This window comes from Chelmon rostratus, chromosome 1, assembly GCF_017976325.1.
Source record: "Chelmon rostratus isolate fCheRos1 chromosome 1, fCheRos1.pri, whole genome shotgun sequence".
NCBI lineage: Eukaryota > Metazoa > Chordata > Actinopteri > Chaetodontiformes > Chaetodontidae > Chelmon > Chelmon rostratus.
Genome location: NC_055658.1, coordinates 8321905 through 8348807, shown reverse-complemented (window position 1 = coordinate 8348807; position 26903 = coordinate 8321905). Strand labels below are relative to the sequence as shown.

The window sequence follows — 26903 nt, the reverse complement described above, 5'->3', positions numbered from 1 at the left end:
CTGGCAGTGGCACCTGAGGCTCGGGATAGGAGCAGGAGACCGGGGATAAGAGGCGACTGTAAGATAATATCGTCGCTTTCAGACATTTGTCACCGTCGTCTGACATATTTCTGTTTCTAGACATGTTTTGATACCCTCTGACAGAGTCCGAACGATGGGAATTGAACTAGTTTGCCTTGTACGTTTGACCGCTGTCAGTGTCCTACAGTTAGCCTTAGCGGTTAGCCTGCTAACTGCTAATGTTATTAAGCTAACATTAGCACGTCAGTCTGACAATAGAGAAACGTTAGCATGATTAGCTAAGCCAGTATCCTGACAGGCTGGCAGATGTTATCTAGCGGCGAACTTCAAAGAATTAACTTTACTGAAGTGTACATGATACCTTGTTAGGTTGTGCTTGGAAAGGTCTTCGTGAGTTGACAGGAACTGTTACTACGTTAGCTAGCAAAACTCTTTGTTTCACAAACACTTTTAAGACACACTTTGAAGGAGGAAGTAACAAATATTATCTTATTTAACTTTTGTGAACGCTACAGTAACTTGCATTATAGTGATAAATTATTAGATTTTTCCTGCTGGGTTTTTGTTATTGCATACTGCTTTCAATTCCGGGTAGTGTTTTCGTCTTTTGCAGTTGTTTATTTTCCATATTTCATTGCTCTTTTTATAATGATAACTGTACAAATACAGGTCACGCAAATCAGATTTGATCGATCATTAATAATAGTCAATGCATACTTAAGCCAAATAAAAATGGCATGGTAAAACGAGAAGAGCAGTGAGCTACCTAATGCAAGACTTTTAAGTCATTTTTAAATCAAGGTGTTAAATGCATATGAAAGAAATCTATGCATCTAATGTCCAGGATGGTTTTGTCCTTAATTTTGGCATTGAGCCCAGGGACTCTGCACAGTGAGGAGTGCTGGGAGGTCAGGGGATGCTGGAAGCACAGGGTTATTAGATGATGACTGTGTCATGGGCCTAGGCCAAGTGTCTGTATTATTGACACATTATTGAATGTGTTGCTGCTGTGTTATGCTCTCCGAGGCAGTGAGGATGTCTTTGAATGAAGAGGGTTTTGTGGTTCGGATCAGAGGACTGCCCTGGTCCTGCACGCAGGAGGAGGTTGCCAGTTTCTTCTCTGGTGAGAATACACACATATCATGACAGTTTAAGGCATAAACAACACTAGCAAGTGTAGGACTGAATTACATCTGAAACTCAACTATTTTGCTTTGTGTCGAATTTGTGATGATGTGTCGCGGTTGTTCATCCCGCCTTGTGAATAAAATTGTTGAGATGAAGTTTAGCCTTCTAAGAGAAATAACACAGAGCTGTCCTCACCTTTACATATTTTAAAATCAAAATGAGTAGCATTTTAGTCACTTCAGGGTTGCACTGCACCAGCATGCATTCTGCTTTGCTATGTAATAGAAATCTGCCACAAAATTAATTTTTTATTGGTTGCATGTGTGAAAGTGGAATGTAGTTGACCACAGTGACATTAGATTTGTGACTGTCCAAGAGTCTTCCTTCCCTCATACGACCTGACTTATTGTTATGCACAGAAACAACCTGGGCTTCTCAACCTTTTCTGAGCTGCTACCTCATCCTAATGTTTCAAATTTCAGAGTCCAGACATTATAGTGCTGTCAGGATTTCAGGTGAATCAGATAATGACATACTGTTTGATTCTACTTTGTGGAGCTCGAACCCGTTCAAATTAGATGGGGATCCAGTTGTCCTGTCTATTTTGAGTTTTGCTGTTATGCCAGGAAATGTGTCCAAGTAGGCATCCTTTCAAGTAAAACACAATCAATCTTACTTATTTACAGACTGTGACATCGTTGGGAAAGTAAACGGAGTGTGTTTTACCTACTCTAAAGAAGGACGTCCCAGTGGAGAGGCATTTATCGAGCTGAAAATGGCAGAGGATTTCAAGAATGCCCTTGCCAAGGACCGTAAATACATGGGACACCGATACATAGAGGGTAAGCTAACAATCATACCAGACAGACGGAACACAGAGTGCTTACTCTGTGTCGACTTTCTCTTTAAATAATTGCTGCATTATTAAACATTACTGATAAAGTCAAAGTGCAACTTTCTCTGTTGCTCACCTATGTTGATTTTCTTGCACAAATAGACTTTTGCCAGCTTGTCTGTGTGATAAGCCTTAAACCAAACTCTGAATGAAAAAATTGTATTTTTCTAAGTTTGATTGTCCTTTCAGTGTTTTACCTGTGACATGTGTGTCCATCTTTTTTTGTGTCTGAATCAGTGTTCAAGTCAAACCGCAGTGAAATGGACTGGGTGCTGAAACGTAGTGGTCCTGCTGACTATGACAGCTGCAGTGGCTGCATGCTGAGACTTAGAGGCCTTCCCTTTGGTTGCAGCAAGGAGGAGATTGTTCAGTTCTTCTCAGGTATATGAGCATTTACACTTTTGTCTCATTACTCTATGAAATTGTACTGATATTACACCTCTTATTTTAATCTGAGGGATAGTTTTTACAGACACGCTGCTCACCAAGTATTGTAGATTTTTTATTTTGTGCTGACAGAACTCTAGCTAGATTTTAAATGAGTAAAAGAGCAAGTGCAAGGCAATCGAATGAGACAAGCCACTAATATTCATGTAGCCTCTGAATACATTTCACTCATCTTTTGGTCAATATATTTACATAGCCCTGTATTACACAGAATGCCTCCATAGTCTTCATTAGATAAGGATAGCAAATAGTTCTAGTGACAAAAGTTCCCGATCACTTAATTATATTGAAGGCCCAGGCAGAAGTTAAAGCCACAATAATTTCTGTCTGATTATAGCATCTTTAACATTATTCTACAAATAAATTTGGAACAATGGTCAACTTTACATGTAGAGCTTCTTTCTTATACACTGTCACCATATTTGGAAATGTGACAGATTGTGTCATGGAAACATACAAAGTATTGCCAGATGCACTTTGAACAGTGCATTTCACTTTGCTAATCAACCCAACAACATAAGCATACACTAATATTTGCCAACACTTAACATTATCTCTTCACATTTTGGATTTCCCTCGTATTACAAAGTGTTGTTACTGATTTACAGTCAGGCAGCATGTCTGTGTGTCATGGGCCAAAGGCCTGATGTATGTTTGTTCTTGTAGTATAGTCAAACTGTGTTCACTAATTTGTCCTTGTTACAGTTTGTTAGTTGGCTTCTTACCGTCTTAGTGTTAACACGTTATTTAAAATGCTTATGCTATTTGACCTTGATATCATGCCTCCTAAAGAAAAGTTAGGATGGGCTGGGCTAGTTTGGGTGAGGCGAGACAGTCCCATGACACTGATCTGGGGTCAGTTCTGAGTTTCTGCTTACTGGCAGCCTTTACCTAGGATAATGGACACTTGAGAATTATTATCTGCCAGTGTCACTCGCACTAATAAATCATAATTTTGCCTGTGACCCAAATTTGGTTGTGTACAAGAGAAAATTTCGTCTCCATCTGCTTTAATTTTATAGTTGCTGACTCCAGGCCAGTATTTATTTCATCCCGCCACTGGGTACCTTACAAGTGTAAATTCATTCTTCTGAGTACCCCTGTATAAATGCAGTCTTATCAGATACTACAGCTAATATTTATTGCTGTCATGACTTATATTAATCCTGAAAGCGCCAGTGATGCAGTGGGTGTTGTTCTATCTATTCTATATATCTATCAGTCTACCTACCGACCTATGTATTTATGTGTGCTTGGGTTGAAGGGTTGAGAATCGTGCCAAATGGGATTACTCTGCCAGTGGACTACCAGGGGAGGAGCACAGGGGAAGCCTTCGTGCAGTTTGCTTCAAAGGAGATAGCAGAAAAGGCTCTGGGGAAACACAAGGAAAGAATAGGGCACAGGTGGGACAGATGGGAAAGGGGTGGGCTGGACTGGGTTGGGCTTCTATTGCAGTATTTCATGGGTGGTCATATTAGAGTAATTGTGGTATTAAGGGGATGGGTTCTGTTATGATTCAATGATAAGCATGGGTTGGTGTGCAAGAATAATTATAGTAAAACAGTGATTAAGTGGGTAAATTAATCGGGTGGGTCATGTAATATTTGTTAAAATGCTAATGGGAGGGGTTTAATGGGTTTATGTATCTATGTAACTATGGTGACATGTTGAATAATGGGATGAAAGGTCATGTGATCTATAGATTAGAAGTAATGTGAGTATTGTATGCCATACACAGTTTTGCTATTGGTCATCTAAGACCTGGGAGCTCAATTTAATTGTGTTAGAGCAACAATTGGCACTTCTTTTATATCCTTTTATACGTATATCCTGCAGATGGTTAACTGTGGAAGAGGGGATTAAGTGTAGAAGTAAGACAGTCAAGGCAGCCTCTACCATTGAAGCCTCAAACTTCTTTCTGCAGTTCTAAATCATTACAATGATCAATGCAACACCTAAAAGGATTTTTTTTACTGTAAGAAGCATGAGGTGAGGTTGGTGTAGAAGTCCTTTACAACAGCCCTAAGCCCAGCTAATGATGAGAATTGTTAAGGTTCAGTCATTCAGGCGCTCAGCGCCAGGTTAAAATGACTATTTAGGAATGGAATAGACCACTTTTTAGAATATTTGTCTTTTGTGTGTTTATCTTCTCTCTCTGTAAATCATATCTATGTATGTAACCCGAGTGAAGCCATTTCTCCACCTTAACCCTCTCCTCTGCCCCCCTCCACTCCATGGGCCTCTCATATTGCAGATACATAGAGATTTTTAAGAGCAGTCGTAATGAGATCAGAGCCTACTATGAGCTGCCCCGGCGGGGGATGGGAGCCCAGAGACCAGGGCCCTACGATAGACCCATGATGGGGGGCCCGAGAGGAGGGTTTTTTGGGCCCGGGCCCGGCCGCGGTGGAGCTCTGATGGACACCATGAGGAGTGGAGGGGGCTATGGAGGAGGTGAGCAGAGTTTTGTATTTCTGCATACAGGAATATTTGGTGGCTGCAAAAGTGTAATCAATATCTCACTTGTGCTGTTAATTGTGTTGTCAGTATACTGACTGTGAAGTTAACAAGCAGCGATTTCAGCCACCTTTAAATAGCAGACATACTGGAAATGTTTGCCAAAAATGTTGACTGTTGACTGGTTGACCAGCAAGGTCTCTAGTTAAATATTAAGTTTGTCAGGTTTCATATTGGTTTATTTTCACGAACCAGAACAGCAACTTAAACTATTTGAAATAGCGTCATGCAATTGAAAAGTCAAATTAACAGCATACAGTCGGATGTGTAAAGATTTAAAGACAGAAGATATAAAGACATTTTTGCCAAAAAAAACTTGAGTCAACCCTCACACTTTGACAGTGGAAGGGTTGACTAATCAGCTCGCTGGTCCACACAGCTTCTTTTTTTCCTTTTTTGGAGGCAACAGTGTTTTAGTATATCCAGTGGGCCTGTGATTCAGTCCTGTCATCTGTGTGGTGGTGATGTGGAAGAATGAGCTGTGCTTCAGTTGTGTTATGTTTTCTATGTGTTTCATTCCAGTTTGAGTTTTCCTTTCTTGCTCTCTGTTGGTGTCTGTGTCCAGGCTATGGTGGCTTTGACGGCTACAATGGTTTCAACAACTACTGTTTTGGCAACGGCATGTTTGATGAGCGAGTGAGAGGAGAGAGAGGAGGACGAGGTAAAGTCCAAACTTCATCTACCCCCTCGCGCTGAGTTAACACTTCAGCACCTCTGTTGAAAGGCTGAAGTGTTCACCAACAAAAGACTTGTTTTCATTTTGGTGCAACTCATTCCTGCACCCTAATTGTTTTTGTCTTTTACATTGTTGATATGAGCAAATGGAGCTGTAGATTTTGACCGTCTTGGCGTTTAGTCTGCAAAATGAAGCTAAGATCTCTCATAGGAACAAAGAATCACAGTATGTTTTTATTCTTATAATTGGTTTCATTAGGTAAATGGTAATGTGGTATGTGTCAGATCACTTCTGTCTTTTACTTTACCAAAGGTTGCATTGCTAATCTGTGGATGTGTTTGTGTATTTGGGCCCAGGGATGGGAGGTCACGGTTACAGTAGTCAAAGTGACAGTTCTTCAGGCTTCCACAGCGGCCATTTTGTCCATATGAGGGGTTTACCTTTCCGTGCCACAGAGGGAGACATCGCTAAAGTAAGAACACACACACACACACACACACACACACACACACACTTATTCTGGTTCTGTTCATTTAATTATGATATTATTATGATACGAGATTATTGATATATGCTGCACACTGAAAAAATGTCATATAATAATAACTAAATAAAGGCCATATGATCCCTACTGGTTTTCCACCAGTACTATAGATGGTTTGATTGTTCAACAGGTATTTAATTCATTGTGGTTTTAAAAAGTCTTAAAAATACTCTTTGTGAACGGCATGACAACCTTGTCGATGGAGTCAGATTTAAGACCTGACCATTAATATACATCCATGATGTCTCTGTGGCTCTTTCATTGTGAAGCCCAATCAGTTACTGCACAAACACTAAATGTTGACAGTTAATTAAGCATTTTGTGACAGACTGACATGAACTCTTATGTGTCTGTATATATCTGCACGTGTACATCTGTGTGTGTGTGTGTGTGTGTGTGTGTGTGTGTGTGTGTGTGTGTGTGTGTGTGTGTGTAGTTCTTCTCTCCTTTGAATCCACTGAGGGTCCACATCGACGTGGCTCCTAATGGCAAGTCAACTGGGGAAGCAGACGTGGAGTTTCGCTCCCATGAAGACGCTGTGGCAGCTATGTCCAAAGACAAGAACCACATGCGTATGTCCTCGTTTTGATTCTCATGACACCATGACACAAACACTTTATACAAACACATAATAGTAACAAGCTCAGCAGATAAGAGCATAACAGCATAATCCTGGTGTTACGCCTAAAACAAATTAAACCTTTCAAGAAGGCCTTTGCTCAGGAAATACCCTTTTTTTAAGCAAATCAGAACACTGTTTACTAGAAAGGCAAATTATTTTCATAACCGCATTTGAGGTATTTCACATCATACTTAAACTACTTGGAAAGTAACATGAGTTTCACCTCCATTAAATGACCGAAGAAACAGGCTTTTCATGATAATTGATGGATTGATGTTTTCTCCACAGAGCATCGCTATATTGAGCTGTTTCTTAACTCAACAGCCAGTGGAGCATCTGAAATGAGTGAGTTTTCTTTCTTTCCTACCGTTTTTAGACCTTGGTGCAGTTATTGCTGTTCTGGATGTGTGTGTAATAGAAGTTGGGTGTCAGTTCTTTGTCTTATTGTGTACTGTCATTACATTCATTAGAAACGATTTCATTCTGTTTGACACAGATGTGTATTTTCAAAACCCTTTCAGGTCGTGGTGGCGGTGGTTACTATGGTAACTCAGGAGGGGGCGGAGGCTCACGGAGCAGCGGGCTGCGAAGTGCATACTGATGATGTCATCCTACTCTTTCAGTCCATCCTGACGTTTGTCTTGCATCTCTGTAGGCCACATTTACTCGGTTAATGTTTCTAAGCAGGAGAGCTGATCTGAAGTCTCTCATTTGTTGTGTAAGAGTCATTCTTTTTATATTCAGGGGTTCTACTTAAACTTCACTTTAGATACTAGAACACACCAGATCTGACTATTATTACACCATTCCTGAAGGCATACGAAGAACAAAACAACCTGTTAACATGTTGGAGCTGTCGTAGATGCTGTTCATGGTTTCAGTCATTTTGGAGATTTCTTGTTTATCGTATATTTTTAAAACAACTGGTTATTGTAGCATAGTTTTTCATAGTTCTCATGAAAAGTACATTTCCTCTGGTGACCTGATTAAGAGAAATCACACAGAAAACACCAGTTTATTTTTCATTGTCAATGTCATTTTGTTGGTACCACATTGTTTGGACAGAGCAGAGTCATTCTGAATCACTTGATATCTCTACTTGGACCTGGATGACGCGTTGAGGCGAACAATGCTCTGGAGGGGGGTGACACTATGTCAAAACATAACGAGCAGCCCTCTTCGTAAGAAATTCAGAGTTTAAAAAGAAAAAAACAAACATTTTACAAATTTTGTTCAGCTGGATTTCACATTAGCTTTCCTGCTTTGACAAGTTTGGTAAATGTGAGCCAGTGTGTTTTTTATGAATGTTTTCACAGTTCATTGCAGAATTTAAAACTAAGTTGAATATGATATTCCACTCTCAAAGAGGGGAAGTAAAGCAAAGTCTCTATATTTGAGCTGTAAGATAGATTATGCAGCTGTTGTACATTTTGCCTAATAAATTTTATATTTAATTCTCTTTCTGTCTCCCTGAGTCTGACGTCACTGTTCAAGAGGTACTTCTGGCATGGTTGCACGTACATCTGAATTTCTGATCAAATTAAATGATTGCTCTGTTTAAGAGGTGTGTAATCAAGAACCAAAAGCAAACAATAGTTTGACAGTAAATCTTAAACAGGAGACATTTCAGTGAGTTACTGTACATGAAACAGACAGTAAACATGAAGGACTTTGTAACGTTTAATCAGAAACTGCTACATAGTCAAGGCAACATACTGTTGGCAACAGAGTTAATATTAAACTGGCAGGATTTAGTAAGCTAAAGGGCCACAGTGATTATCAACATATGTGTATGCAACATACGGTCGTATCAACACTGTACAAGTCCCACTGAAAGCTGGGACATTTTAAAGAGCAACACTGTACAAAACCATGTCAGGCCTGGATGCAATTCAGTCACATTTGCCTATAGTGCTTCATGATGATATGGTGAGTTGGTGAGTTTTCAAATATTTGTCACAAGAAAAACACTTCTTGAACTGAACCCAGGCCTGTTTTACCTCTTCATGGGAATGACACTTCCAGTTCTTGAAAAGTCATAAGTTGTAAACATTGTATGCAAGTACAAAACCAGAATGTGCAGTGGAACTCGTATCATAACCTGTCACAGAAGACCGTGTACTCAGCATTAGTTTGACAACACAAACACAAAACACATCTCAAACTTCAAAACAAAAATGGTTTAGAGTTTCAAACTTTCCTTCTCAGGAATGGAGCAGCAGTCATTCTCCTGTAATGTCCCCATCTGCACACATAACTGCTCACTTCAAGTGAAAGCTCAAACAGGTTCCCTGGACTTCTAAAAGTAAAAATTCATGTGCATAAAATACAAAATCAAATATAAATATTCTCAAATGAATCTACATCACAACAGTCTATGATTGGCAAGTGTTCAAACATACTTTGTGGCTATGTTGTAAGAAGTGTGCAACAATCAAGTCTGTTCTCAACCACTAGGTGGTCCTGTTGTCAGCTAAGCCATCAGTGGTTTGTCAACGAAAGAGCCAGTTAGACAGACTGACACTGTCACAGTCACCAGAGATGACAGCATCTGTTGCTCTCCTTGGTCCTTTAAGCAGCATCCACTGCATTAGTGTCTCCAACAAACAGTGACATGTGCCTTTAATCTAGGTTGCTTGACTGGCTAGTATAGGCTAGTGTTGCTACTTTTATTTTATTTCCGATTCTCTCCACAGAAATCCTCTCTGTAGAAATATAGGGCTCATTTTGGCAGCGTGAGAAGCACAAGCAGATAACATTCATTGCATTCACTAAAATGCACAAATGGCACTAGCATTGGGGGAAAAAAATAAACAAAGCAAAGCAAAAGAAAGCAGATTTTCAGTTCCTTTGAAAGCCGCAGCCCCATGGGGAACTTGTCTAGTCACAGTGACAGCACAGCAAAATCTGCATCTGCAGTGAACGTTCCTGGAATTAGTTTGCAGAGAAGTCTTTGTCTCACCGCACATCAAATATTTGGAGGACAGATCTGACCAGCAGGGCTTTTTCACTCTATGCTGATTCTGTCTGAATTGATGATGTTTTATAAGTACAAAACCTGAGTGTCATCTCAGCCAGCTAAGCAGAAATATATCCAGTTCATATTTCAGTTTAGTAAAGTTGGATTTACGGTGTCGAGCTGACTTGATCTCGTTGTGCCTGTGTTAATGCTGCCTTAGACTTTGTGGTCATTTCACTCCACCCTCAAAGGAGCGTGCTTTAGAGTGAGAAACAATAACAGTAACAAGGCCACCATACCGCATGTATAAATTATATCATCTGTTTGGCTATACACTTACTGTATACAGTTTGAAGCTTGACACATACATAATGGTGTAGTACTACTTGAGACTGGAGGCTGCTTCAGAAAAACATCTGCATTTAGCTGCAGACAGTGCAAGACTTAGACTGAGCCAAAGGGAACTGGACAGACAGTCCCGCTTTGCATGATTTCCTCCATCAAGGTCACTGATATCTAAATTAAGTATATGTTATAGTGGACTGATTGTCTTCTCCTCTGTTGCTGCCTTCAAATGGAATTTGTGAGCTTGTGGTTACGACACAGTTGGCGTTGAAGTGGTGAGAACACTGCTGCTTGGCAACGGCTGCATAGACACTAAAAGACTGCTAACTGTTCTTGTCATTTTTTGCTTAATTCCAAGAAATGTTGACTTATGGGTTATGTGGACTCTGCTTGTGACGACACTAAACAAGGTCCCATTTTGAAGGCAGCACGTGTCTGATTACAACACTGGTACTGTACTGCAGAGCGCCTGCAAAGAAAGTAGTGACCTCAAAGATGAGATGGGATGATGCCTCATTTTGAGGGACTTTCAAACTGCAAATTAAGACAAATCAAATGTGCTAAATGGTCATGCACACGGTCCGTTTCTAGCAGCAAACATTGTGCTGAGATGCGTTGAGGACTGGAGGGTGGGGGATTTACCGATCTGAGCTCGGATCGTTTGAAGCAGTCATCGCAGCCGGGCGGGGCTCCTTCACGTCGGATTGGAGGAGCATCGCTGGAGGAGGAGGGCGTGGCAGGTGTCGCAGACTCTCACCGGTTTTGGTGAGGCGGGCAGAGGGAGCTCATTGTCGGAGCAGCTGTTACAGAAAATCTCCCCACAGTACCGACAGTGATGCTGGAGAGAGAGACGCAAAGAGAGAGTCAGGACCACGATTTCAGCTCCAGGTTTTATCTCTCATCATTTGACGACTCACCTTCCGTCTTGAGATGGAGAACTCCTTCTCGCACAGCTTGCAGTGGCTGGCTTCCTTGTCCTTCAACCAAACCTGACCCCCCTGAGACAAAACAACATGCTCACAAATCAGAAGTCAGCCTCGTTAACGACTCCTCACGAAGATGCAGAGCTTACGCAGGTCTGGATTTTATTATCTGAAGCTCATTTGCTAATATCTTGCCTAACGTCTTGGTGACGGAGAGGCTTTAGATACTGTTTTTATCTCTGTAACTCACTGTTACTCTACCTGAAGAGCTTTGTTGGCTTCTTTGATGTCCTCAATCTTCATTTTGGATCTGATGACAACAAGAACAAGACAGTGCTTCAGGGAACAAATAAATTCAACCACCACGAGTCGTCAACCTTTTCACTTTTGTCATCTTTCCTTCTGACTGAATGAATAAAAACAGTGAAAGAAAACGATGAAGAGGTTCTCTTCTTGGTTTCTTTTGGAATCGTTTCAAAAGCTTTTTTGGCTTTCCCGTTTGCAAGAATATAAATTAGATGTGGTTTGTTGTAAATGAGCTAAAACATGCAATGACACTGGTGTGCTCCTCTATGGTCTCAGGAATTGAAGACCATCATATAACGACAAAAATAACTGTACTCCTTTTAGAACACAAGGGCTATTTTTCTTTCCCAAAAAACACACATACAAAGGTGTCCTGATGCAAACATCTCTAATTAAAGCATACGCACTCGCTTAGTTTGGAGCCTAGTTCCTCGAGAGCTTGTTCTTGGTCCTCACAGATGGTCTTCAGCTGAGTGTTTTCATCCTGCAGACGATGGAACTCCTGGAAAAAAACGATAAAAACACACACAAAAGAGGACAAGCATCAGATCAGATCAGATTCTACACATGCTGGGCCACGCACACAAAGCTACATGCGTGTCATAAAACACAGTGTCTTTCTTTGTCTTCTTACCTTTTTTAGTCCGTTGATCTGCAGCGCCTCTGTGCTGAGCTGAGACACCGTATCCCTCTCCCTGTCCAGATCACTCTGTAACGTCTGCCTCCACTCCCTCTCTATCTTCAGGTCTGTCTCCAGCTGCTGGCTACAGACATGTACATACAACACCAATAACAATAATAAGGGTGACAAACAGAGGCAGAGACATGCTGAGTAACACCATATATCAGAGTGCACTGGTTTGTACAGGTTTTCAATTTTTGTCTGTGTAGGAGGAGGTCTGGTGTCTCCTGAGCAATTAAGTATTCAAACGTTTGCTGTGGCAGATGTGCAACTATGACTATATAATGATACATGAAACTATAACAGTTTCAGTTCAAGGTGGAAAAGCACCAACAGCTGGCTTACCATGCCACTCACAGCGGATGGTGTGAATACTACACTGTGTGTCTCTCTGAGCTCCACAACTTTCCTCTTGACGTGTTCATGTATGCATGTGTGTGAGTCTACCAGTCTGTCTCTGAAGGAGTTTGGCTTACAGCTGCCTTTCTCTGTGTTCGATCTGCCGCTGCAGGCTGTCGGCCTTGTTGGCAAAGTCCAACTTGAAGCGCCTGGTTCCGTCCTCGGCCGAGTTGCGGTGCCTCTCTGCCTCCTGTAATCTGCACCATTATAACCAGGGACAAACTCAGGACCATGGAGAGAAAAAACTGGGGGATGGTGGGAGGGGGAGAAAAGAACAGGGGAAGATGGGGAGGAGGATGGCTGGTAAGAAGGGAAGCTGGGGACTCTCTGGGTGGGAACATGAAGGAGGTCTGGCTGAAGATAAAGGAATAAGGTTGGGCTGAAGGATGGTAGGATGAGTAAAACTGAAAGGAGTGCAGTGAGAGTTGGATTGTGGGGTTCAGAACAGTCAGGAAAACAAAGGGGTGATGAGTGAAAATAAAGATGCATGGTGAAACAATGAGGGAAAACTGCCTTAAAGCAACTGAATGGACAAGAAAAAAAAGAGGATAGCTAACTGAATGCAGCATCCTAGTGCACTCAGACAGTGCCGTTTTCAATGATACCGTACATGCTCACAGCATTTTGAGTTAGAAAAATATGCCAATTTCATTGTTTTTCATATTATTGCACAGGGAGGAAAACTTTTATTGCATGTTTTCAGGATATGAGGATTTTAATAAAGATGTAAATCTTGTTGGATACACGTTGACTTACAGGAACTGCTGACTTAGAGCGTTGTTACTCCTTCAAATCACATGATAAATGCTCCAGTGTCCATCTGTTAACAGCACTCTAAACACGGGCAAAAACTCAAACCACACCCGATACTTTCAAAACATCTAACTTTATTGATCACGGTGGTAAAAGACAGTAGTTGTGAGTTTCCAACAGCTGTACTGCGTAACTATTCTTTTACAAACGGAGAGGAGCTACAGTACTATGAACATGGAGTTAGAATAGGTAGAATGATTACTTCCTGATCTATCACAAAAGTCAATAAATAAGCCAGGACGCGACACAACGACACACTGACGTCCCCTTGGCAGAAGCTCCAGAGGTTTACAGCTGTGGAACTACAATCCTTTACACTTGGCTCAGTTCTGTCCATTCTGCAGGAGTGAAGCACATGGATTGAGCTAAAGCTGCTGGTCCCACACAGCTGTTTGCATCTGCTAAAACGTTCAATTTTCAGTTGGGGCGAGGGAGACGGGCTCTGTCCGAAATCACTCCCTTTTTATAGTTGAGTGCACCATGTTGTGCAAGTGTGCAAATTTATTTACACTACCTACTGCCATCTAAAACTCCAACAATGGAATGACAAAAGTACATACACTACCTCCTGCTACCCATCCCACAATCTGCATCATAACATTTCAGAATGTCACTGCTCACTAGAGTAAACTGCTGAGTGTGTATTGTAAAGAAAGTGGGGAGTCAGCGGTGAACAAAAGGGCTGATTTCAGACAGAGAGAGGGTCATCACAGCCAGCCAGAAGCAGGTCAGGAGGTGCAGCACATGCAGAGCAAACTGGCAACAAATTAAAAGCAGGAGGCTGCAAACTCCTGTCTGACTGAACATCTGTATGGAGCGCCGCTGGCCGGCTGTGATGAAGCGCAGGCAGCTGGACAAACAGTTTGTCTAGGGTGATGACAGTTTTCATGTTCCTGCTCGTAAAGGTAAAGAGACAGCCGAGCACAGAATCACAAGGTACTCAACAACATCTGCAGAGCTGACAATGATGCCACTAAGGGACTGCGTGAAAATCATTGACTGAACGTTATCTATCCAGACAGCGTGTCATTTGTCACTGTAACATTTAAAAAAGCATCTTATAACGTGACAGTGAAAGCTTTTGGCTCAAAAAAAGAATGGCAAGACACATCATTCTGTGATGTTTGCCATAGTTTTAACCATATCACCATATTAAGGGGTAAATATCTTACATTCTTTTGCACTTTTAGCTATTAATGGCAAAAAGAATTGGACTAATCAAATATTAGTAGATACTGTGGGGAGGGTGTTTGTCAGTTTGTCTCTTGATCGAGGAATGGGTCCAAAGAAAATGCTTATCATGCTGGAAAGGGTTTTTTTTAATAGAACGTGTAGCCCCCCCCGGCAATCATTTTCACACAGTCCCTAAATGCTACACTGACTGAACCTGCTAACTAGTGGCTGTGGGTGTAAAACCACTCATTTGTGTGATACGAGCGGGAAAGCCCACTTTACTCATTCTAACTCAATGTGAACAAGGACAACGACCCAGTGATTATATCTGACAGCCCAAACAGTCAACGATCTCATTGTCAGTGTTACTGCATATAAACGGACAACTGCAGACAGGAAGAACAGTAGTAGTAGCCTATGTACTGTACGTTTGTTTCTGTGTGTGTGTGTGTGTGTGTGTGTGTGTGTGTGTGCGCACAGCTGAGCATGTGAGTGACTAGATAAAGCAGTGTTTGATTAATTCAAAATGTTTCTTCAGTATCTATTAAAGTATAACTGAAGTAATACTCAGATAGTTCTTTGAACAGCTAAACCAGGTAATTCAGTGGAAACATATCTGGGTTTAGCACAAACCCAGCAAAGTGGACTAGAGAGGACTAAAGATCTCTAGGAATCCCAACACTCTGCTGATGATGATCATGTTTCAGTAACTAAAGCACCAAACCATGCAGTCCACTTTCACCTGATTCGTAAAAACGATCTGAATATTGTGTGCAAAAAAAACAAAACAAAAAAAACAGGAATGTTCCTTTAAGTTTAGTCCATTTATTCAGTCGTAAGCGCTCGCATGTCTGCATGTGCGTGCATATGTGCATGTTTATCCTCAGAAGGAGATGTCCTTGACCAACTTGTACTGGTGCTCTGTGTCTGTGCTCGCACACTTAACAAATGACATAGCAAGAGTTCTGGTCTGGCTTAGCAGATCCTTATCACTGCACAGAGGAGCGGGGAGAAAAAAATGACACGAGGAGGTTTCAAGGGAGCAAAATGGATGGATTGATGATTGGGTGGTGTAAAAGAGACAAACAGAAGGGAGGAAAGAAGGAGGAAAGGAAGGAAGGAAGAAAGAAAGGATGTCAATACATCAGTATTCTAAGCGGCCCCGGTTACACTGAACACTTGAAGTGACTTTTAACATCACCAGCTCAGGAGTAAGTGGGAATAAAAGGCATTAAAACACAGAAATCTGATTTCAGGCTGCCAGGTTCACACTGTCATCAGATTTCTTCAGTCTGGATATATTTCCCTCCACAGTAAGCGCATGAGTAATGAGAAGAGATGGGGAGGAGAAGCAGGAAAGGTAATGTGGACAGATAAATGAATATAACTACAGCAGACAAAAAAAGTGGAACTTCAGGTGAAGTGTGCACAGAGCTAAGCCATCAACATGACAGATTTAAGCCTGGAAAACAAGCTCTATGTTCACCTATTTACACCTACAGTAGTTATCACTCACAATCGCATGTTAAACTCTGAGGGGGAGATTTATCTCTAACTGGCTGGTCAATGATTTTAAACAGTGGCTCTGATTAGAACAGTTTATACTTTTTCATGAGATTTTTCAGCTACAACGACACAAACCTCCCGCTGAAAACAACGAGTGTAACCGGGGTCTGTGTCCTGCCAGCCTAATTGAACCTTTAGAGCAGCAAAAAACATTCACAACCAATCACAAATAGGATGGAACAGATTTAAACCAACAGGAGAGGGGAGGGGAGGGACGGACTGTGTTGACTGGTAAACGACGGGGTGAGGACGGATCGTAAGGCATCAATGAACCAGCAGGTCTCACAATGACTGATGCACATATGGAGCAATATACGCCGGTGTGGCTCGGTAGTGAACGAGAGAACGTCGCATGCATGAAAACTACAGCAGGGTTATTTATTAGACATGATAAATTAAGGATTGCAGGGTTTCCTCAAGGAAATTGTTGAGCAAATCCTGACATATCTTGTCTTACAATCACTTCAGTTAGTTAGAGAGTGATGGCCTAAATGATAGCAACATACAGTATGGCATCTGCTGTCTGAAATAGTGCCTCTGTGCTGTTCCCCTATGGTTAATGCTGTTATTTCACAGAAATGTATTGACTTTAGCAGAAAACACCATTTCCCATAACAATTTCATCAATTTGATGACTGTGGCTGTTAACTAAATAGATCACTGAAGTGTGATGGGTGTCAGCTGATGACAGAAACCGATCAATCCCATCACACGTTGCAATGCCAGGTAAAAAAACTAATCATATCGCTTCTGTTTCTAAGGTTCTGTCCTGTGGAGCATTTTATGTTTGCAGGACACCCAGAAGAGAAATACTCCAGGTAGGAGGAGAAGAAGATTACCACCTCCTAACATGTCCCAGGGGAATAAGACTTTATTTTTCCCAATGCTTTCTCCAGCTCTCTTCTGTATAGCTTCAAACTAAACCATGCAAAACTCGTCATAATAATGGGATTTAAAGTAATTCATTAAAAAAAACATCAATTTTTTTATAGATCTCATGGCCTAGAAAGGTCTCAGAGGCTGCCAGATTTACTGTGCTAACAGGGGACTGCAGATGTTTTCACAGAACAGCAGAGAACCTGGTTGAGATTGAAGGACTGAGGAGACACATGGGACAAAGTGATTTCCTGGTTTGGTTAGTGTGTGCTCTGCCTTCACAGGCAGTGTCTCTCACCTTTGCTCCAGCTGCTTCATGGTGGCAGTGATCTGATTGGTCTTCTCCTCCAGGCGACTGATCATATTGTTCTTCTTCTTCATCTCATCATCAGACGACTGACAAATGAGAATTACTGGCTGTCATAAGCAGTAGCAATAATTACAGCGTATGTGCCGTATGTGGTAAGAGAGCAAGTGCGACCAGGTGAGGGTGTGTGTGTTTGTACCTGCATCTTCTGGTACATTTCTACATTGATGGCTTTGACTTCATCCAGTTGATGTCTCAATCCGATCAGTGTGTCCTGTTGATAAAAACAACAACGTCCTGTTCACACTGTCATGTGACTGCTTCTAGTTTCCCACAGGACCTTCACTGTATTTTCATTATTGATTCAGGAATTAAAGGACTTTTTCTAAATTTGTATATCTATTCATACACTCAATTATTGATTCACTGCAGGTCTGTACAAGATTGAACTCAGGACTACAGAGACACGGATAATTAGTGGTAATTATGGAGCTTAGCTTGAAATGTGACACACTGTACACACATGAATATGAGTAACAGCTACCTGTAAATGAGCTGAAATATATTTAGGACAAAGTGCGCAGTATGTAGCAATGCATGATTCAAATATCCTGTGCAGTAATGATGCTGACATTACTCTCCAGTCTGACAGCTGATTGACCTGATGTTGTTGTTGGTGGCGATCCCAGCTATTGACTGTATATAAAGATGAACAACACGACAGCTCCTCAAGAGTGACGCAGAAACATCTTGATTGCCCCCTGGTGACTGGCTGCAATATAGTTTATAAACCCCTCCCCCTCCATCTTAGCGGGACATGGGCCAAATTAAAAAAATCAAAGCACACGTCAAATAATTTTTTTTTCTAAAGATGCTTATATTATTTAAGGTAGGACTTATTACACTGCCATATGTTCAGGTGCTCATTTTTCTTAAATAAGCTATTTGATGCTGTAAAAAAGGAGGCGTGAGGTCATGACTGACAGCTGTGATTGACAGCGGGTCTATGGGCGGGACTTTGATACCGTGGCTCCATCCCCCGATCCCTACTGCAGGCTCTGGCTCCAAATGACGTCACCAGCGCAGGGCGGCAGTGCTTCATTCTTGCACAGTGGGACGAAGTGGAGACGCGTCTTTATTTACAGTCTATGATCGCAGCAGCCTCCTTACGAAGCTACGATGATGCTGTATGTCGCAGCTTGGCTACAAATGTCAGCAGGTGGTGTTTTTGTAGCAGAGTTCATATGTTGGTGGAGAGAGGCCTGACACTGGCAGTGCTGCCAGAGAGACGGGAGCTGGCAAGGTAGTACTGCTCCAAGTGAGAAAGTACAGGCTGGGGGTATATTTTTAGTTTGTACTCCCCAAAGGGCTTGTTACCATGTGCTCCTTTGTTGTGATGACATTATATGTCTGAGGAGCATCCACATCATTCTTAGGATCTTCATTTTAACAGCTTGTGTCTGAGTATATCGCTCTAAAATCCCTGATTGGGCCTTTTTCATCACTTTATTCATCAATTGCCACTGATTAAGACTCACCACGAACAATTCCCACTATATACAGGTCATACAGGTAACCCATATCTCTCTGTGCATTGTTATTGTTTTTATTTTTAGCTCTTCAACTCTTGTAAATAAATCAGTGGTCAGAAACGAAGACAGAATGAAAACATATGCTGACCTGTTTTTCATGAATATCTTTCTCAAGGAGTTTCATGGCCAGCTCCATTTCCTGCTTCATCGACACCTGGACTACCAGCTCATTCTCCACATCCTAAGAATAAAAGCACATAGAGGTATGTAAAATATAGGTCACCATGTATATTACACACCCGCACACACACAAGCAGTCGCAGCCTGACCTGTCTGAGCTGACACTCCTCCTTCAGTTGCCTTCGAGCCTCATTGTACATCTCATCCAATCCCTGACGCGACTGTTTGTATGTATCTCTCTCGACTGTCACGTCGCCTTGGGTTACCTAGATGAATGACATCAACAGGACGAACATGTCAGGCTTCAGTTACATCAGTTTATAGTGAGAGCTGGTAATAATTGTTTGAATATTGAGGGCTAGATCTAGAGTTTTGGTTTAGTTTTACCTGCGGTGAAAACAAAGATCCAATATAAAGACATGTTTCGTTTGTTTCTTTTCTGCTTCTTGATATTTCGTGTTGTGTGACAGTGTACCTCTAACTGTTGTTGTGCCTTCAGCAGAATCAGGCTGTTTTCACTCCTCAGCTGCTGGTTTTCTTCCTGCAGTTTGATGATGTTGTTCTTGGCTATGGCTAACTGCACACACAAAGCAGAATAATTCAGTCAGACGCTGTGACTTCATCTAAACACATTTGTCTTAATTATCACATCAGATTCTGTGATTAACATTGAAACAGACATTTGCTTCTCCACGAGACTCAAATCAAATTCCAATCATTGGTGCTGACTTTGAGTGTGGGTCTCACCTCCTCTATGAGTTTAGAGTTGGACTTCTCTAGAGAATCCACTCTGCCCTGAAGACCATGAACTGTGGAGCTACAAACAAACACACAAACACAGACATTAAAGTTGTGTTACAATGAGGTGCTACATGTGGAACTTCAATAGAAGTTTTCCTGCTTTTGATTAGACAGTGTTCACCGGAGAACAACTGTGACTTATAAGAGCTGTTATCATGTTTATTAAGCTCATGTTCAGAGACACTAACAGTAACTGACAATGTAATTTCATGCTATGGCACATGTAGAGGTTTGTTTACAATAACCTTCCTAATTCATGTAAACAAGCTGGTTATTAGCTCTCCCACACCTGTAAATTTTAAAGAAAGATTCACTAAATGAAACTTAAATGATGGCAGGTTTGTGAGGAAATGTGACTGATGGTCTGTGGTCTAATGAGTCTGTCTGTGAGAGCTGCACGTCTGAAACAACCAGACTGGTTCAAACCTAAACTGACTCAACACTGACTCTAATCTAAAGTGCAAACAGGCTTCAGCCTTTACTCGAGGCATCATTACACCGCTCAAACATCAGACAGTCAACAGACGGAGACAGACTGACTGTCTCAATCAGCCACCAGCATTTTACACACAGGACCTCCATTCCTTGAATTTCCTTGAAGGAACCTGAGAGTCTTAACTTCTTACTTGAGTTGCCGGTTCAGTTCCTCTACGTAGTTCTTCTGGTCCAAGATGGATGCTATCTGGCTGTTCCTGTTACCATGGAGACGGACATTAAAACAGAGCTCTGCATCAGATTTAGATGGTCGAAGAGACCCAGGGTATTTAAGAAAGAAGAGAGACAATAAATGGATCGTACCGCTCTTCACTCCGGTAATCATCAATGTCATTCTTCAAGTACATGGAGAAGTCGATGACCCCAACCTCAAATTAACAAAAAAAAAGTTAAGCTAGAATCACTGAGAGGAAACCTGAAAAGACTTGATTTCACAACCATTCATTTGATGAAAAGAGTCATGCTTTAGGTGGTTGTTAACCAGCAGAAAATCTGTAAGAATTAGGGATGTTTGCAGTTATGTGGTTGCTTGGTTACACTTGCTTGGTTAAATTCACATAAAACAAACTGACTGTGAAAGTGATCGAATACATTTAGTGTCTATACGTGTCTATATTTACTAATATATATTTACTTATTTTGCATATTGACCACACACATGCATCGAAACTCCTACACACACATGGAGTTACAGAAAGTGACCTTCAACAGCTGATACACCCAACATCATTAAAAATTAGCAGAACTGAAAAGCACTTGATCAATCAATTAATCGATGGACAGAAAAATAACTGCTTTGACAATAAAATAACTGCTTTGACAATCGATTGATAGTTTCTATTGTTTTTCAAGCCAAATATCTTTGGGTTTTGGACTTTTTGATGAACAAAACAAGGTATTTTGAGAGTGAGCTTGGTATTTTTTTTTTAGGCTTAACTATGAATAAAAAAAAATCATTACTGATAATAACAATAATCGTTAGTTGCAGCTCTATAAAGTAGTTACCATATATTCCCTAACTATTTATCTAAAATACTACAAAGGGATCCTAAAAGTTTTATACTACTATTTTTTCTTTTCTTTTCTTTTTTTAATTTATCACCTTGGTTTCAGGGATGGAGTCAGACCTCACTCACACCTGCCATTAAGTGTAAAATCTGAGTGTGGTAACGGCTCAACTTGTGATCAGAGAATGACTGAATTTAGACACATTTCCGGCACGTTAAAAGTATCTGAGTCGCACTCGGTCGAGTGTGACCACAGTCTGTAGAGTGTGTTTGCATTAGTGAGAAATTGTGGTTGCACACAGGACAAGGTCTCCACCCATGGAGTAGAAACAGAACACCGCAGTGTGTGCTCTCCATCTGCCTGACGCAAAGACAGTGAAACAGACAATTCTGGTCTGCATTACTGCTTCCCTAATCTAAAGAAACACATCAGGTTCACGTCAGTCACTGACAGTCGGTACAGGAAGTGGAGATACATTTAGAGCCTACATTTAGCCTACATTTAGGCTGGTGAAGATGTGTTTCTCTCAGCAGTTACCTGAGAGTCCAGGTCCTCGCCTTTGACACACAGATTAGCATCGATGACGTTCAGGCCCACCAGCAGGCCCACGATCACTGCTCCCTCCTCCTCCAGCATCAGCGCTGAATTCTCATAGAAATCACTGGGGAGGAAGACGCAACAGACTCTCAAACACTGAAGGGATCAACAAGCGTAATTTTAGCTCTGTAGTGCTGTTGCTGTGAATGTGTTAGTACAAGCTTTAATTTTTGATATCAAATTACTTGCTGTGTATTTAGAGTACTATTAACTGCTGCATCTGTGTACAGAATTCTCACTAAAATGCTAAATTCAATTTGTTCATTTATTTATTGATATTATGGACGAAAACATATTTTCCAATAAACGTTTTCTGCTGATAACTAAAATCTGTAAATATGACTTAATGGGATTTGTTAAGAATAACCACCACCCATAACCTTTAAGGGATTTGTCAATCAAGACTCATGACTATTTAGTTTTCATGACCAAAGTTGTTTTAGTTATCTAAAGGTCCATTTCAAAGCTATATGTGTACATATGTGTGTGTACCTGAGCAGGTCTTTCCTGGTGATGAGGAGTCGTAGGTAGTCGGCCAGCCGTTTCTGCATGAGAGCCAGACGCAACCAGGCTCTGGCCCTGCCTAATGGAGTCCTGGACAACACACACACACACACACACACACACACACACACACACACACACACACGCACGCACGCACACACACACGCACACACACACACACACAGGTGATTAGATGATATATTTTTAGGAGGTTTTATTGTTTAGATCTAGTCACTTTCTTCTTTGTGTCTCTGGATGTTTATTGTGGTCTACAGTTACATGTCATCTAATTATCTGCTCCTTCTTTTCAAGACTTCAATCCGACCGGACGACCATGTTTCATTCTGTCTCTATCTCATTTTTATTCTTGAGAAAAGAGCTTTGCGCTGCTCTGTATCTAACCTTTGGGTCTTGACTTGGTGTCACAAAAATGCTGCTCTGCTACATGTCTGTTAGTCTGACTCAGCACCAGTAAAGGAAACGAAGGACTCTGTTCTCTAAAACAACACATCTGTTCCCCATTTTGCTGCATCAGACAAGACCTGAATATTACTCACATTATCCTGCCTGGAAGCTCTGCTATGTCGTGTGTGCATGTACATGAATGAGCGTGTGCAGGAGCCTGCTTACTACAGCCACTAGAGGACACCACTCGAATATTAGTGTAGGTTTCTGAAGTTGAAATTTACCACCCACAGTGGGCACTATCGACACTCATACTGTCAACTCTAACTGCTTGACACATCTTTGAATATCTGTCCATACTGGCTCTGAGAGTCAGAAAGAGACCAAAGAATAATACAGGAGCAATAGTGACAAAGTGAGGCAGCAGCCAAAGCAGGAAAGGTGAAGTGAAAGTAAACCACACTCAGGTACTTCCCTGCTCTGGCTCAGGTCACAGTTTCATGTTACTCATGCATGTGAGTGTGTGTGTGTGGTTTTGTTGAGGCTAATGTTCCTCCAGCATGACTTTAGGTTAAGTTGTGTGTGAGTGCATGTGTGTGCATAAATGTACTCCTTACTTAAGCCCAGGCAGGTCTCGTACAGAGACTGAGATCTCTGCTGCTTCAGGACACAGTTTCTCCACCAGCTCCAGAGGACCCCACAGGGACTTGTTAAAGCCCAGAAAGGACTTCTTCACTGGAGAGGGAAGAGAGAAAGAGGAAGAGAGACTTAAACCCTCGCGAACAAAAATGTAGGAATGGCGTCTTTTATGAGGGAGGCATCAGAAAAACACAACTGTGCAGCTTAGACATCTAATTTTAGAAAGCTGGGATATAGCCACACAAGCGCAACGCCCACACCTGACACCATTTAAAACGTCTCTCTCGCTCTTACCTCTGAGGCCGTGTTTGAGGCAGTGCTCCATGACGACAAAGAACTGCTGGAGAGGCGGGTAGTCCGAGTCCAGCGTTCGTCCGAAGCTCAGAGCCGACTCGATCAGCCCTTTAATACTCAGCTTGGCCATGTTCAGCAGGTTGGCTCGCTCCATGGCCATGGGGTCCCGCAGGGCTGCAGGATGAGAGCCACACACAAACACACACACAGTGCAAAATTATTGCAATTCAAATGTTTTAAAGTGACAACACAACTGCATGGGCTGCATAATAAACCAATATTCAGCCAAATTTGATGCATTACTGTTTTATTTACATACATACTAATTCAACAGTAGTTCTGACAACTGACAACTGCTTTGGACATCATTTAATGAACAATCGTAGGGCATCCAATTCAGTCATTAAACCTTGTAAACATACTGAGATAACTGAACATGATTTCTATCTGAGGGATAGAGAGCTGAGTCAGCCAGGTTAATGTCTTACAACTGGTCACAACCACAAACATGCTTACTAAAGGGAGGTACACTAAATGTAATGTGAGTGCTTTGAAGGCAGAATCCATCCTAAACACAGAATGTATATTTTCATGTCTGTGTCAGGTCAGTGCAGTCACACACGGCAACAGATCCAGCACGGGGAACAAGAGTCCACCCTAATAGGTCCAAATTTCAATGTTAATCCTGTTAACGTAAAAGTAAAATCACTCTCCCAAACCTGGAAAATGATTAATTAGTGCAGAAATTATTATTTAGACATTTGACTACCATGCAATCCTAACATAGATAGAATAGATATTTGTCTTGTTTGCAGGTGTGTCTTGAAGTAGCAGTGTGATAATACTGCAGCTATAACTGCTTTTTGACAGACAGAAAAGAAAAGACTTGTAACCTCCCACAGAGGTCTGCTTTCATATTCTCTACTCTGGGTTCTGGGTTAATGTGTAGCCAAACACCAGCACTGGACAGAACAATGTCAGCTGAAAACCATGCAGCAATGTTGCCTAGCAATTTTAAGAGCTTTAATTGCCCCAGCAGGTTGGCCCAGAGGCAGAGACACTGACAAATCAACAGATGATTTCTTGGAAGCAGTGTGAACGTTGGATGCCCTTGGGTGGTGAGCCCTGAGGATACTGAGGGAAAAACAGAAGCCCTTTGACTTCTACTTACACATCAAACGCTCCAAATATCGAAAAGGTGATGGTGATTTGCATTTGATGGTGACTGCAATTATGAGAATTTGTCCTTCTCCTACATTTATTTCCTGTGTTCTTGTTAAAAGACAAATAACACAATGAACTATAAGGAGGCCCTGTCGCACAGGCCCAAAACAACTGTCAGCTGTTAAGAATGATTCACATTTTACATAATTCAAATCGAGCCTGTGATGGACGCTGGCTGATTGGCACACTGACAGAGGAAAAATAGAGCCAAGAGCTCTGCTGAAACACCAGAAGATGACTGACAGAAAATTCATCCACGACTGTTAGGATAACCAATTAATAGTGTGATTCACTTGTCAAGCACCAATACCAAACCTTTGCTCGTTCCAGCTTACTTAAATGTGAGTGTTTGCTACTTTTCTCTGTTTTCTATAATGGCTTTTGGACTGAGTCACTTTCTGATGGAGCCAAATTATATGATTTTTTTGACTCCACATAGCCAAAAACATTAGAGAAAACAATGAACAGATTAATCAATGATGAAAAAAATTGCTACCTGCAGCTCCACTTGCATATACCACAAAGTTACTGTCTCATCAAGGCAGCAAGCACATGCAACACCAAATCAAAGCAGTGTACAAAACACAGTGATAACCCCCAAGGAGAAAAGGAAGACAGAACATTGTTTTCCATTTGTATCGGTGCAGCATGTGATGCTTCAGGCATGTGGGATGGTATAAAACAAGAGAAGCACAGCTACAGCCCCACTGCTGACATTCAGAGAGGAGGATGGAGCATCAAAGCATGAGGGCAGCACGGATCTCTGAAAAATCAATTGGCCACACACAGAGATGGTGGTGAGGTAATGTTAGATGTGGAAGATAGAGGAGGACAAGTAGCGGCCAGGTAGGTTTGTTCCAGCTACACACCAGCTTAACCATTAACTCAGCTCCAATTAGCAGCTTAGCAGTTGACTGCAAGATGACTTGTTCCTGAACATCTCGCCTGTGTGAAGAGACTGACAAGGGCTAGGTCACATTTTCTCACGAGTCCTGAGACAATTAGTTACTGGATATCAACAGAGCTGTTATTAACCACGGATCACACAGACACACACTCTTCCACTGCCTTCATGAACCTAACGCCCCCCTGATAATACTCTACCTTGGACGGCCCAGTCCCCGGGCAGAGACGTCCTGTGCTCCGACACTTTCGGCAGGACGTGAATGCTCCCTGAAATGGTCTCGGATGCTTTCCTGGCCAAAGCGAAGATAGGAGCCTGCCATCGCCCGTCTCCTCCACCACCTCCTCTCACTGTACTGCTACTGTTAGCTTTATCCCCAACACCAGACTTCTCGTCCTGCAGCCTCAAAATCCCAAACACCTGAGCTTTCTCCTTGCTGCTGTCCGCTTCAGACAGAGCCAGGTCGTGCTCTGCGGCCGATGCCATGTTCGCGTACCTCCGAAATGTAACGTTATACCTAAGCACTGCTGTTCGGTGTGAAAACAAGCAGATTCATACGGTTTGCTAAACGTTAGCGAGCGTTAGCTTGATGGACAGTTCATCCGGCGACCATTATGACAACCGCAGCATAAAAATACATGTGATACCACCGGCCAAGGCACTGACAGGTCTGGCTAGACTCAAACATCAACCGTCGAAACGTCCCCGGACTGTGCAGCGTAGGCGTCGGTCTACATGCTGAACGTTAGCAGCGGCGGCGCGTATAGCTGCTCCTTCGGTAGATGTCTTTTCCGCGCATCGCGGTGTTGTAAAGATTTGTTTACACCCAGCAAACCAAACCGATAGTTGGCTCCTGACTGACGCTCCCGCTGCACCCTCCGGAGGGGCGGTGTCAAAAGGCTCACAAGATACACAAAAGGCAGCAATACGTAATGATTTTAGTGGCTGCTGTGCTGTGAGCGTGCTGCCCCCTGCTGCTGGAAGCGAGAACTGCACGGCTGCCTGCAGGTGGAGGATGTTACTCTCGTCTCAGCTTTAACCACCACTGAAGGCACCAAGAGTTGAAGAGCTTACAAAATATGATGTGTTATTATAAATCAAACAGCCAACCAGTATGTAAA

At 41.9% G+C, this 26903-nt stretch overlaps 2 protein-coding genes across 5 annotated transcripts; one reads left to right on the top strand and one right to left on the bottom strand.

Annotated features, from left to right (window-relative positions):
* Positions 1-8309, top strand: hnrnph3 (heterogeneous nuclear ribonucleoprotein H3 (2H9)). Of its 3 annotated transcripts, none has more exons than XM_041943699.1 (11): positions 2-58; positions 1052-1144; positions 1836-1991; positions 2282-2425; positions 3756-3894; positions 4746-4945; positions 5574-5669; positions 6041-6156; positions 6665-6800; positions 7139-7195; positions 7372-8309. In XM_041943699.1, the coding sequence occupies exons 2-11, from the start codon at positions 1057-1059 to the stop codon at positions 7449-7451; spliced, it is 1212 nt and encodes a 403-aa protein (XP_041799633.1). In that variant the 5' UTR covers positions 2-58; positions 1052-1056; the 3' UTR covers positions 7452-8309. The 3 variants fall into 3 exon arrangements, with proteins under 3 accessions (XP_041799650.1, XP_041799633.1, XP_041799640.1); XM_041943706.1 differs by having other exon boundaries at positions 22-58; positions 1048-1144; XM_041943716.1 differs by lacking the exon at positions 1052-1144 and having other exon boundaries at positions 1-58.
* Positions 7963-26644, bottom strand: rufy2 (RUN and FYVE domain containing 2). 2 transcript variants are annotated; one of them, XM_041943681.1, is made up of 19 exons: positions 25983-26644; positions 23655-23828; positions 23339-23456; positions 22305-22406; positions 21753-21876; positions 20511-20575; positions 20339-20404; positions 19659-19728; positions 19387-19488; positions 19061-19177; positions 18880-18972; positions 17399-17473; positions 17191-17288; positions 12542-12661; positions 12018-12147; positions 11791-11885; positions 11339-11387; positions 11072-11152; positions 7963-10992 (listed from the first exon to the last, which is right to left on the bottom strand). In XM_041943681.1, exons 1-19 carry the CDS (start codon positions 26266-26268, stop codon positions 10849-10851), a joined length of 2109 nt encoding a protein of 702 aa, XP_041799615.1. In that variant the 5' UTR covers positions 26269-26644; the 3' UTR covers positions 7963-10848. The 2 variants fall into 2 exon arrangements, with proteins under 2 accessions (XP_041799615.1, XP_041799622.1); XM_041943688.1 differs by lacking the exons at positions 7963-10992; positions 11072-11152; positions 11339-11387; ... (1 more) ...; positions 12018-12147; positions 12542-12661 and adding an exon at positions 15187-15442.
* Positions 26645-26903: the final 259 nt, after the last annotated feature.